The sequence below is a fragment of the Leucoraja erinacea genome, chromosome 15, assembly GCF_028641065.1.
Source record: "Leucoraja erinacea ecotype New England chromosome 15, Leri_hhj_1, whole genome shotgun sequence".
NCBI classification, from domain to species: domain Eukaryota; kingdom Metazoa; phylum Chordata; class Chondrichthyes; order Rajiformes; family Rajidae; genus Leucoraja; species Leucoraja erinaceus.
In genome coordinates, this window is record NC_073391.1 from 43,917,999 (window position 1) to 43,931,447 (window position 13,449).

A 13,449-nucleotide genomic window follows, 5' to 3' on the forward strand; every position below is an offset into this window, starting at 1 on the left:
GCCCTTCGGCCAGCGATCCCCGCACACTGACACTATCCTACATGCACTAGGGACAGTTTACGATTTTACCAAGCCAGTTAGCCTACAAACCTGTAGGTCTTTGGCCTTTCTCAGAATTTCCCAATTTTTTTCATTGTGCACCTGTTTTTTATACTTTTTAGTTTATGTGGGGATCTGTAAGTTTTCGATAATGAAGACGTAGCTTATTATGGTGTTAGATTGTTTTCATATATAATTGCACAACACAGAACCAACCCTTTTAGCCCATCGTGTCCACACCACAGTTTTTACCCATGTAAATCCCATTTGATCAAATCAGGACTATCCTTCTGTGCCTAGCCTATTGCAAACGTTTGTCTCGATGCCTCTTAAACATATTGTTTATGGTTTATGGTTCCACCACCACCTCTGGCTGCACATTCCAGATGTCTACTGTGCTCTGTCTATATATATTTTTAATAAAATTGCCTCAACGATCCCTTTTTTAATTCACCACCTCTCGCCTTAAAACTGTCCGTATGATTTGAATACCGTGGGAAGCAAATTTTGATTACCCTTTCTATGTCTCAAACTATCACTCTATGAGGAAAGCTTGACTGAAATCTCTGAACCAAGTGGTTGGATGAACTGGAATTGTGCAGGGTGGTGAAGACCATTGTGATTGCTGATCTGCTGCATAAATGTTCAGTTGTACCTAAGCAGTCGGCATGCATTTGAACATTTCGCCTTTTCTTTGTTCTGGGGCAAGTGTGCTGCCAAACCCTTCTCTCTTGAGGTTGAGTTTGGGAGATTAATGACCATTTAGCCCAGAATTTATTGGGGGTGAACTGGAAATCTGAAATGGCAGCTTGATTCGGTATATTTTGTGCAGGATGAAAGACGCAATCAATTGATTTTTATTGGAGGGGGGAGGGGGTGTGGTGGTGTGGAGTAGGGGTGTTGGTTTGCTGGAAATGGTTGCAGGTGAAAGATTGATAATGTGGAAAGAAGCCTGTAGAATTGAACACTTGTCCAGAATTTATTGAGGGATGGGGTGGAAATCTGAAGCGGTTGATCCAGTAGAGTTTATGCAAGATGAAATCGGAACAAAACTGTTTTTGGAGGAGAGTGGGGGAGAGAGGGAAGTGTTGCTGGAAAGGATTGGAAGTGAAAGATTGACGATGTGGGTGTCAAAGCTGCAGATTTGACGACTCGTTTTGTATGTTTAAAGGTGCAGGGAAAAAACTCGTCACTAGAAGAGACGAAAACAGGTATGTATGTGTTTTAAATACTACATCGATCTTGTTGAATAGTTTGCTCTTGGGAACACCTTTTAGTTGAGGAGTTCAGATAATTTAGTTTAGTGATACAGCACTGAAACAGGCCCTTCGGCCCACCGAATGTGCACCGACCAGTGCACCTTAGCACTATCATACACACTAGGGACAATTTACACTTATACCAATCCAACTATCCTACAAATATGTACGTCTTTGGAGGGTGGGAGTAAACTGAAGATCTCAGAGAAAGCCCACGCAGTCACGGGAAGAACTTACAAACTCTGTACAGACAGCACTCGTAGTCAGAATCGAACCCGGGTCTCCTGCGCTGCAAGGCAAGAACTCTATCCCTGTGCCACCGTGTAGCCCTGGGTTAGTCATATTAACCCAGGTAAAAGTGTGAATCGTTTGTTGTGATACACCAATGTTCTTAATTTTAAAAAAAATAATCAGTTTACTTCCTGTTTCCGATTTAATAAGTTCACCGTTATAATGGTATTGATAATTAGTGCCCTAAAGCTGGAGGAGTTTGGTTACATCTAATTGGATCTCATTATTTGATACCAATTGTTTGAAACATCCCATATGAGTTTTTAACCAGCTTATTGACAGAAGCCTCTACCTTTAAGGGTGTGTGTGTGTACACTGCAAGACTCTTTCAATTCTTCCACACCACTCAATATCCTGCCATTTATACTATATGTTCTCTTGCCTTGTTGAACTTCCTCAAGAACATTACTTTGCATTTCTCTGGATTAAATTCCACTCGTCACTTTTCAGATTCAGATTCAGATTCAATTTAATTGTCATTGTCAGTGTACAGTACAGAGACAACGAAATGCATTCAACCAGTACATCTGCATCCTCTTATAGTCAAAGCTTTCAATCGTATGAACAAACTTTGTTTCATCTGAACACTTCTTCATTATCCCCTGCATTATGGTTAAAATGACTGAACTGGTACAGAAAGGAAAGTTGGCGATCTCAGGACTTGCTGCGTCTTCTGCCTAGTGAATCCAAGATGCAAATTTAGAGTTGTTTTCAGTTTAAGGAAAAATAATTACTTTGCAGTCTTTAAGTTTTTTCTGGAAAGACCATCTGCAATCTTTATTTGAAGGAGAAGGGTCTCAACCCAAAACATCGCCCATTCCTTCTCTCCACAGATGCTGCCAGTCCCACTGAGTTACTCCAGCATTTTGTTTCTACCTGCAATATTGTTAACTTGGCCTGACATTGCTCGGGTTAACAAATGTCGTGCTTACCTTTTCTCATTTGCTGTGACAAGATGTGAATGCTTTTCCATTCCCTTGATCCTGGATGCAAATAATGTTTGTTTTTTTTGTTTGTTTTTTAATTAATTCTTTATTTCGAACAGAATAAAAGAATAAAAAGCAAGTGTGAAACAGCATACAAAAAACAAAACAAGAATATTTATAGGTGTCATAAACAATATCTATAAATAAATGAAATCGTATGTGTCCGAAAAGGAGCAGGAAGAAGCCAAAGCTTATTAATTTCCATCCCTTATTCAACTGCTTATAACTATCTTATACAAATATAGCAGCTATATGTACACCATATGTACACCAGTAGCTATATGTACACCAAATTATTCACATTTATACACTAATCAAATATTTACAAAGCCATACAAAAAAGAGAGAGAAAAATAGAAAAGAAAAAACTCTCATATACTATACAGTATCTTAGTCATATATGCAACCCATCACCCTATAATCACCCTTTCCAATACAATCAGTATAACAAATATCCCACTCACAATCACCTATCCTCATCCCAATATCCTTTAAAAAAAGTGTTTTGTACATCTTTTTAAACTGAATTGTGATTGTGCTAAGTTTTATCTCCTGTTCCAGACCATTCCACAAATTCACACCACAGATTGCTTGCTATGCCCATACTTTTAAGAGTTGTTCTGACATTGAGTTTTTTTTAATTATGTTCCCCTCTCAAACTTTACCCACCATGTCTTTCCATAAACAGTTTTTGTATATTTGAATTTTGTATGTTTGAAGATTCAGTGGGCATTACAGGAAATCCCTCTACCTTATTTTGATCTTATCAGGTTCGGGGTGTTTTTTTTTGTGTCGCAGAGATATTCCAAGATCCTGGCGGGTAAATAAGTTTCTACCTGATTTTTTATTTTTTTATTTTTAAAAGATTTAGCATCCAAGAAAAGAGGAAGAGAAGAAGAAACATACAGTATTTCAGATTACATCTCAAAGGAGGTAAAGAGTTTGTTCTACTTAACGTGCCATGATGTCTCTAGTCCCTGATGTTATGCTCAGTGAAGAGGCCTCTAAAACCCTCACGTTGTGTGCTGCTTGTGTTTTCTCGTATTTCGCCTCTGGGAATGCACCACTTCAAGTCACTGTAAAATCTCTCACTGCAATTGTTCTGCGTTATTAATTGCGAATTATAGAAACGCAGTACTGTGTCATTCTTGGGCTGGCTCCGATTATTTATCAATACGCCTTTTACTTTGATGCCATTTGTTACACGATTTCACATTTTTTTAAATGCCTGATGTCATTTCATTTCATTGTTTCGTGGACAATTGTTAATACTCTTAGATGTCCATGAGACTGCAGATGCTGGAATCTGGAGCCTAAACAAGCTGCTGGAGGAACCAAGTAGTTCAATCTTTGGAGGAAAATGGAGAAAATACATTTTGGGTCTGACTGGCGAAGAGTCTCGACTATCCATTTCCCTCTGAAGATGCAGCTTGACTTCATCCTTTCTTAGACTAATATGGAGTTGGTTGTCTCTTCCCTGCTCTTGCTGGGATCTAAGAAGTGCTTTGAGTTGTGGTGTGCAGTCTGGACCTTTAATGAAGACGATGTGCCATGCTGTTGAGTTGAAATTCCATAGTAGTTACGAGTGACTCCTGCCCGAATTACAGGTCCACCAATGATTTTCTGCTAACTGGTGGTTTACCACCTCCTTCAATCCGGGCAAAATGACGAGAGCGCACTTGAAATCCCATCCAGAAGTCCCCCATGAAGACATGGCGCCCCGGTCAGGTGAGGCAGCCGATCTCTACCTCATCGGGACTTCCGCGCTGATCGGCGGTCAAAGTTTTCCCCTGTGGCCAGTGCTCTGGTACTTTGGCCCGGCAGATCCGTTCCCTTAGCTGACATCCGCAGCTGACTTTGTGGGCCGGTATCTCAGCTCCTTCGTGGCCTAGGCGGTCTGTTTTGGTACCGTTGGACTACTTTCAAAGTTGGTCTGGCAAAACGAATAATCCAGAAAGGTTCTGGAATCAAGTTTGCTGGTAAATTGGTGGTAGACTTGTATTGTGGCTTGTCACTTGTAATTGTTCATGTTCCACCCCTGCTTAAATGGTCATGCGTGGTAAAGTATTGGTTGCTTAAAGATTCTTGGTTGCTTAAAATTTTAGCTCATTTTTTTTGTACTTCACTACCCCCAACCAAGGTCATTAGTTCCATTTTCATAGTTAGTGATAGCGTGGAAACTGCCCTCTGCGCTCTTATGTCTGTGGCGACTGTCAATCATGCATAGTACAAATTTTATATCAATCCCCATTTTATATTTCCCCCACATTCTCTTGAGCAACCCCCCACCCTCCCCTCTCGCACTGGCTTCCGATTCCGTTACGCATCTTCACACTGAGCCAGTTTCTCTACAAATCTGTACGCGTTTGGGATGTGGAGGGAAACCAGAGCACACTGGAGGTGACCCACTTATTCAGTTCTAGAATAATGTACGGACTCCGCAGCAACAATTTTGAAACATTGGGGAAAGTCCTTGACTTAACATTCTGATGCGCAATCATTTGCCGAACTAAAATTACTGTGACTCAACATTGGAATCCAGGCAGGAGAATTTTCCTTTCAAGCCACAGTGCATTTTTCCCACATTGTGATTCCTTTAATGCTGAAACTAGAAAGAGTGGGAAATGTGTGCACATTCTCCTGCGTTTATTTTGTCTATTCGCAAAGTCTATACTCAAAAAAATAATTCAACTGTTTCTTAATCTCCATTTGATCCATGAAAATTTATGTTTTTTCTTATTTCTAGGATATTTTGTCAAGAGTCAAAAAGGCTAAAACGGATGAAGTAAGTCAATAAAACAGGAATTGTTAACACTGTGTTGCAAATCAAGAAGTTGAAGCATAGGCGCTGAAGTCTTGGCATAGTTGTATAAGAAAGAATAAGCTTCATGTACAAGAACCAGAGGACATAAGTGAGGGGGAAAAGATTTAGACAATAGATGCAGGAGTAGGCTATTCAGCCCTTTGAGGCCCTTTAGTAGGAACCTGTGGGGTAACTTTTTCCACACAGAATGGGGGTGGGTGTATGGAACGAGCTGTGGGAGGAAGTGGTTGAGGCAGACGGTATTGCAACGTTTAAGAAAAATTTGGACAGGTTTAGAAGGATATGGGCCAAATGCATGCGAGTGGGTTTAGTGTAGATGGGACATGTTGGGCGGTGTGGGTAAGTTGGGCTGTTTCCAATACAATAGGTACCAGTTGTAAGTTACAAAGAGCTTTACTGGGCTTGGCAGACTGGAAATGCAGGAAGGATGTTGCTCGTGGCTAAGAAGTAATTCTCAAAATAACGGATGGGCGATTTAGGATTGAGATGAGGGGAAATTTCACTGAGAGATCAGCGTACCTTTGACATTTTTTCACCTTATGGAACAAGGAGGCTCTGTCATTTCGTTCAAAATCGATCATTGGTTTTGTAGGAGTAATGGGAATTGAGAGATGCAAGGGTAGTGCAGGAAAATGGGGAGACAATGAACTGCAGATGCTGGAATTTTGAGGAAAACACTCTGTGTTAGAGTGAGTCAGCGAGGCAGGCAACGTCTGGAGGAGATGGATAGGCAATGTTTTGGGTCGGGGCCTTTTGGTTCTGAGGTACATGATCAACCAAGATCTTGATAAATGTCAGAGCAGATTTGAAAAGTCAAATTGCATGCTGCTATCTCTTATGAGCTTGTGTGTCCTTGTTGCCCCTTGTTGTACATGCTTCTAAATCCATTTGGTTGCAATCGCTTCTGATAAATTGCTGTTGTGAACGTTTGGGGATTCGTCTTAAATTCCATCAAGTGCAAGTTTTCTTGAGTATCTTTAGGAATTTTCTAAACTGAAAGTTTATATTTTTGAGTTGTGAAGAAAGAAAAGCTATGAGGAAAGTATGTCCCTTGTGGCACAGGTTGTTTACTGACTCTAGGCACTAGGAACTGTAGGTGTTGGTTTACAAACAAAAAGACACACAGAGCCAGAGCAACTCAGCAGGTCAGGCAGCATCTGGAACATGGATATGCGACGTTTTGGGTCGGGACACTTCTTCAGACTGATTGTCGGGGGAAGCCAGCTGGAAAAGAGGGGATGAGACAAAGCATTGCAAGTGATCGGTGGATACAGGCGAGAGGGTTTTTTTAATGGTCGATGGTTGGAGAACGGACAGAGATGAAAAGAGAAAAGTGTGAGATCAGGTTAGAAGAAAGAGGAGGGAGGTGTTGGATTTGAGGTGAATTTGAGGGCAGGGTCTTTACTGGCACTGTAAAGTTAGCCGGTGCAGCCTGTATCTTGGTTAGCCAGATGGCCACCACCTCTTCTCTAAAGCATACTTCTGCAATAAGCATTTGGAAGGCAGATGGGACGGGGGAAGGAAAGAGCACCATGGTTCCGTACAGATGGCAATGCTCCAATTTGCCATTCCTCTGTTGCTGTCCGTCTAATCCCTCTGGAGTAGTTTCAGGGTAAATTCACCTAATCAGTCAATTGTAGGCTATGTGCAGATTTCAATGGCTGTATTTGTAAATTGGGGTCATAATTTTCATCCACAGAATCTTGACACCACGTACACTGAGATAAGACTCGAGACTGAAGATACAGAGAAGAACCAGGACTCCAATTCTGCTATCAAGGACAGGTTGACCCAAACGGTTCGCCACTACTCCCAGCATCTCTGGGACCCAGTCAGACGGGTGGACGGCCAACCGGTTCCATACCAACAACCCAAACTCTTCACAAATGGAGTGATGAGGTGGTACCAAGTGGAGGGCATGGAGTGGCTAAGGGTGAGTTTATAATGGTCATCTGTTTCAGTCTGGTGTCTGTGATGGGGTGGGGGAGAATACTCTAGCCATCGCCTGACCAATATCTTGTGTTGGGATGAACAACAAAGACTGGTTCTTGGGCTAAATTCTTGATAAAAAACATAATTTCTCGCAACATAATTTTCTCAAAGTGGTGCAGCTGCAGAACTCTAGCCTTGCAGCGCCAGAGACCAGGGTTCGACCCTGACCACCGGAGCTGTCTGTGGAGTTTCTACATTGATCGCGTGGGTATTCTCTGGGTGCTACGGTTTCATCCCATGTTCCAAAGACGGGCAGGTTTGTAGGTTAATTGGCTTCTGTAAATTGTCCCTAGTGTGTAGGATAGAACTAGTGTACGGATAATCGATGGACTCGGTGGGCTGAAAGGCCTGTTTCCAGGTTGAATCTAAACATAAATAGATAGGAAATAGAGCAATACAGCAAGGCAACAGTTTTATTTTGGAGATACAGCGCAGGCTGGAACAGGCCCTTGGACCCTGGGTCTGTGCCTACCTGCGATCCCTGTACACTGCACTATCCTACACACTAGGGAGTATATACAGTTTTTTGGGGGTTTTTTCAACTAGAGCCAAATTAACCTACAAACCTGTACAGCTTTGGAATGTGGGAGGAAACCGGAGCATTCGGGGAAAACCCAAGTAGTCATGGGGAGAACGTACAAACTGTACAGACAGCACCCACTATCAGATGCTGGCTACCTTTTTGAGGCAGTGTCTCCTGGCCCTTTGGCCCACCGAGTCTGTTCCGATCAGCGATCCCAGCACATTAACACGACCACACAGAGACACAGACACAGATTTTACATTTGCACCAAGCCAATTAACCTACAAAGCTGAATGTCTTTGGAGTGTGGGAGGCAACCAAAGATCTAGGGAAAAAACCCACGCTGGTCACTGGGAGAATGTACAAACTCCATACAGCCAAGCACACGTAGTCAGGATCGAATCCGGGTCTCTGGCGGTGCAAGGAGGTAGCTCTGCCGCTGCATCACCGTGTCGCCTGGGAGGTGTGGAATCTGAATGGAAAAAGTGAACAGAACCGATTGCTGGAGCTGCCTAATACGATTGCACCTGAGACTACATTATGTGTGAATGTAAAATGTTCCAAAGTTCTTCTATCTTGCCAGTTATTTTCTGGCTTCCGCTGTAGATGAGATGCAGTGCAATCTGGTGGTGTCAGGAAGTGCTTGCAATCACTCTTACAATGTTTTAAACTTGACAAGTTAATCAGCAAGCGTTGGCAGCTATTCAGCCTGAATGATTTTTTTACGTACTTTCTGCAGTGGGCTATAGGTCATGACCAGAATTGGACGCTTTGGTGGCCATAAGTGATAGTAGAATTAGGTTGTTTGGCCCATCAAGTCGTCTGCATCGTTCAATCATGGCTGATCTATCTCCCCCTCCTCACCCCATTCTCCGGCCTTCTCCCCATATCCTCTTGATACTCTTACTAATCAAGAATCTATCTATCTCTGCCTTAAAAATATCCACTGACTGGTCCTCAACCACCTTCTGTGGCAAAGAATTCCACAGATTCACCATCCACTGACTAAACAAATCCCCCTTTGTCTAAAGGAACGTCCTTTAATTCTGAGGCTGTGACCTCTAGTCCTAGACTCTCCCACTAGTGAAAACATCCTCTCCACATCTACCCTCTCCAAGCCTTTCACTATTCTATATGTTTCAATGAGCCTCCCCCCCTCATTTTTCTAAACTCCAGCGAGTATAGGCCCAGTACCCAGATCATTCTTGTAAGTCTCCTCTTGACCCTCTCCAGGGACAGCACATCCTTCCTCGGATATGGTGCCTCCTTGATCAGAGTTACTAGAACTTCCACTGACTGATTCTGGAAGAGCCGCTGCATCACAGCTGGGAGAGCCACTTCCTCACAGCGCCAGAGACCCCAGTTCGATCCTGACCTCGGGTGCTGTCTGCGTGGAGTTTGCACGTTCTCTCTGTGACCACGTGGGTTCCCCCTGGGTGCTCCGATTTCCTCACGCATCCCAAAGACGTGCGGATTTGCATGCTAATTGGCCTGTGTAAAATTGCCCCTGATGTGGATGCAAAAGTGAAATTACATGGAACAAGTGTGAATGCATGATCAGTGGTTGGCGTGGACTAGGCCGGCCGAGGGGACTGTTCACGCTGTATCTTAATATAAACTGTTAAGCCTGAATATTTTCTTGTGTGCTTTCTGCAGGGGCCAATAGGTTATAAAATCAGAATTGGAAACTTTGATGGCCCCTTCATGTTCAGGGTTTGTGCTCCACTACAACGTCTATTGACTTAAACTTCTATTGATAGTAGCAGACAGCTGCTGAACACCTGTATTTTATTTTTAGCCAATATAGTTTGTGTCCATTTGGAAGATGTAGAGGCATTGTACTGCAGATAGACACAAAAAGCTGGAGTAACTCAGTAAGCATGCTGCATGCTGGCTTCCAAAAAAGTGCTGGAGTAACTCAGTAACATGGATAAGTGACAATTCCAGTTGGGACCCTGCTTCCAGAGGTCCCGAGATGTCACCTTTCCACGTTCTCCAGAGATGCTGCCTGTCCCGCTGAGTTACTCCAGCGCTTTGCATCTGCACTTGGAAGAGGTTCACAATGGAATTTGAAGGTGAAAATCCACCATCTCCCTTCTCTATCAGGCAATTGGTACTGAAGTGTGAAAACCTCCACACCTTCAGATTCAGGGACAATATATTTTCAATTCTTATCGGGCAACCGAACTGTCCTATCACAAACTAGAAAGTGGTCCTGAACTACTATCTACCTCATTGGAGACCCTCGGACTATCTTTAATCGGACTTTACTGGACTTTATCTTTCATTACACATTATTCCCTTTATCATGCATCTGCAAATTGTGGATGGCTCAATCGTAATCATGCATAGTATTTCCACTGACTTGATGGCAGACAACAAAAAGCTTTTCACTGTAAAAACTAAACTGACAATAAACTAAACTGAAAAAGATTTGAGGTGGGTTTGTCTGGGTGTCTTCAGCTGCTCCTGATGCTGTTTGTATTTTTCCCGGACAGATGCTGTGGGAAAATGGCATCAATGGGATTCTGGCAGACGAGATGGGCCTGGGGAAGACTGTGCAGTGCATTGCCATGATCGCCTTGATGGTGGACCGAGGGGTCCCGGGGCCGTTCTTCGTCTGCGGTCCTCTGTCTACGCTACCAAACTGGGTGTCCGAGTTCAAGAGATTCACCCCGAAGGTGAGACTGGGGGGGTAATTCCGAAGGTGAGACTGGGGGGGGGGGGGGGGGGGGGGTTTGATCCAACTTCAGAACTAACTTATAGAGTATGCAAACAGGCCCTGCAGCCAAACTTGCCCACATCGGCCAACATGTCCCATTTACACTAGCCCCACTTGCTTGCGTTTGGCCCATATCCCTCCAAACATGTTCTATCCATGTACCTGTCTAAATGTCTCTTTAACCCCCCCCCCCCCCCCCCCCTTTGTGACAAATATAATTCTCCAGAAGCCACCCATACTTTTGTACTATGTACAAAATAGAAACATTTTCGGACGGACATTTTTAAAAGTTACCTCTAAAACATTGAAAATTCCACTGGAACCAGACCCAAAACTGATAATACTGGGAATATCGGAAGCATGTGTCAAACAAACGGTATTTCAAAAACACTTTCTTAATTATGGTCTAATATCAGCAAAAAAACGTATGCTTAAATTTTGGAAAAAGACAACAGTTCCCTCAGTGAAGATGGGGATTACGGAAATGACAGAGACACTACATCTAGAAAAAATAAAGTTTGTCTTGACTGACAAACCAGATCAATTTTTAAAAATATGGTCTTTTATTGAATTTCTTGAACAATACAATGTTTGAACACTGATTGTTAAGCTGGGTGAGTGGGCGCAGGGGTGGGGTGAACGGATATAGCTCCTTTTTTTTCTTTCTTTTCATCTTTCTCTTTTCTTTCTTTTTTCTTATTTCAATTCAATATTCTGTTTGTAAAATGTTAAAAATGAAGCTGTGCTAGAGTTATAGAACTGTTATGTCATTCTTTTTTGTGCAATTGCTTTCGTTAAAAATAAATAAATAAATTGATGTCTCTTAAACGCTGCAATAGTATCTGCCTCAACTTCCTCCTCTGGCAACTCGTTCCATACACCCACCACCCTTTGTGTGGAAAAAGTTACCTCTCAGATTCCTATTAAATCTTTCCCCCTTCACCTTAAACCCATGTCCTCTAGTTCTCGATTCCCCTACTCTGGGCAAGACACTCTTGTGAGTTTACCCAATCTATTCCTCTCATGATTTTCTACACTTCTATAAGATCACTCCTCAGCCTCCTGCTCTCCAAGGAATAGAGTCCTTGCCTGCTCAACCTCTCTCTCTCTCTCTCTCTCTCTAACTCGGGCCCCGATTCCCAGCAACATCCTTGTAAATCTTCTCTGTACTTTTTCCAGCTGCACAACATCTTTCCTATAACATGGTGCCCAAAACTGAACCCAATACTCTAAATATGAACTCCCCAATGTCTTGAATAACTGCAACATGACCGCTGAGCTTGTACTCTCAGTACCCATCAAAGAGATGGTCCATTTTGGCACATGGATTTCCGATACCATTTTGTTGTCTATTACATTTAGATTCCTGTGCTGCTCTATCATGGGAACCAAAAAGACCGTGTTGAAAAGCTACGCAAAATTCGAAAGTGTCAGGGGTCTCTGCAAATCATGCCTGTGATCATCACTTCTTATGAAATTGCAATGAGGGACCGCAGGTATTTCCAGGTAAATCAGACAGGTATTTTGTTTAAACTTTGGGAGACTGCACTCCTGCAACAATTGGAGGAGAAGTGAAGGGACTGTTGCCTCCAAGTCCTGCAGTGCCTATCAGCTGTGATCGCCAAATATAATGTCGTGCATTTTTCCCAAAATAGAAATTTCACTGGAAATATCTAATTGTGGACGAAGGCCACAGAATCAAGAACTTGAACTGCCGCCTGATTCAAGAACTAAAAAGATTCAACACTGACAACAAGCTGCTGTTGACTGGAACCCCCCTACAGAATAACTTGGCGGAGCTCTGGTCTCTGCTCAACTTCCTACTGCCTGATGTGTTTGACGACTTGAAAAGGTACCATTTTGAAGGGATTTTTAAACTGCAATTTATTAAAGGATCTAGCTTGAGCAATGGTTTTGGTTGCATTTGGCATTCTTGGTTTATTGTTTTTGGCTGAGTTTTTAGTGCAGTTGTTGCAATTAACATTTTATGCTTCTAGAAAGTATAAAATAAGCCAGAGTTGTTTGGTTAGATCTCAAACAAGAGATGTCAGGAAGGACATTGCCTTGGATACTCTGGTGTTCTGCTTAACAAACATTACAGCATATAGTGATACAGCGTGGGTACAGGCCTTTCAGCCTAACTTGCTGACCAACATGTCCCATCTGCTCCAGTCTCACCTGCCTGTGTTTGGCCCATATCACTCTAACCTTTCCTATCCACATACCTGTCTAAATGTTTCTTAAACATTGCGGCAGTACCAAACATTGAGGCATTGCCTCAACTACCTCGTCCAGCAGCTTGTTCCGTGACCCCTCAGGTTCCTATAAAATCTTTCCCCCCTCACCTTAAACCTATGTTCTATGGTTCTCGATTCCCCAATTGTGGGTAAGAGACTCTGCGTTTACCTGATCTATTCCTCTCATGATTTTGTACACCTTGATAAGATCACCCCTCATCGTCCTGCGCTCCAGGGAAGAGTCCAAGCCTGCTCAACCGCTCAGACCCTCGAGTCCTGGCAACATCCTCATTAATCTTCTCTGCATTCTTTCCAGTTTGTTGCCCATAAAAGTCCATTTGTTTTAATTTTGTGTTCCGTCCACCCAGGATAGTTTTGTGAAGTTTATTCCACAGATGCGGAAGATAATTTGTTTGCAACCTAATGTGGTGAATTTAAGTGGCACCTTGGTCTGTAAATGACGTCCAAATTATATAAATTATATAATGACCTAACTAAAAATGTGACAGCCAAGGATATAATGTCCATTTATTATGTGAAATTAATGAGGTGGAAAACATTCCTATGGCTATTGAA

The 13,449-nt window shown here is 42.7% G+C and overlaps 1 protein-coding gene across 7 annotated transcripts in view; it reads left to right on the forward strand.

Annotated features, from left to right (window-relative positions):
* hells (helicase, lymphoid specific) overlaps positions 1-13,449 on the forward strand; it is a 40,625-nt gene that overhangs the window by 7,075 nt on the left and 20,101 nt on the right. For all 7 annotated transcript variants that reach the window (XM_055647333.1, XM_055647334.1, XM_055647329.1 and 4 more), the window contains exons 5-11: positions 1,211-1,250; positions 3,441-3,508; positions 5,322-5,360; positions 7,099-7,332; positions 10,413-10,595; positions 11,999-12,142; positions 12,292-12,488. In XM_055647333.1, the coding sequence (XP_055503308.1) occupies positions 1,211-1,250; positions 3,441-3,508; positions 5,322-5,360; positions 7,099-7,332; positions 10,413-10,595; positions 11,999-12,142; positions 12,292-12,488 (905 nt within the window). The remainder of the gene's footprint in view (positions 1-1,210; positions 1,251-3,440; positions 3,509-5,321; positions 5,361-7,098; positions 7,333-10,412; positions 10,596-11,998; positions 12,143-12,291; positions 12,489-13,449) is intronic.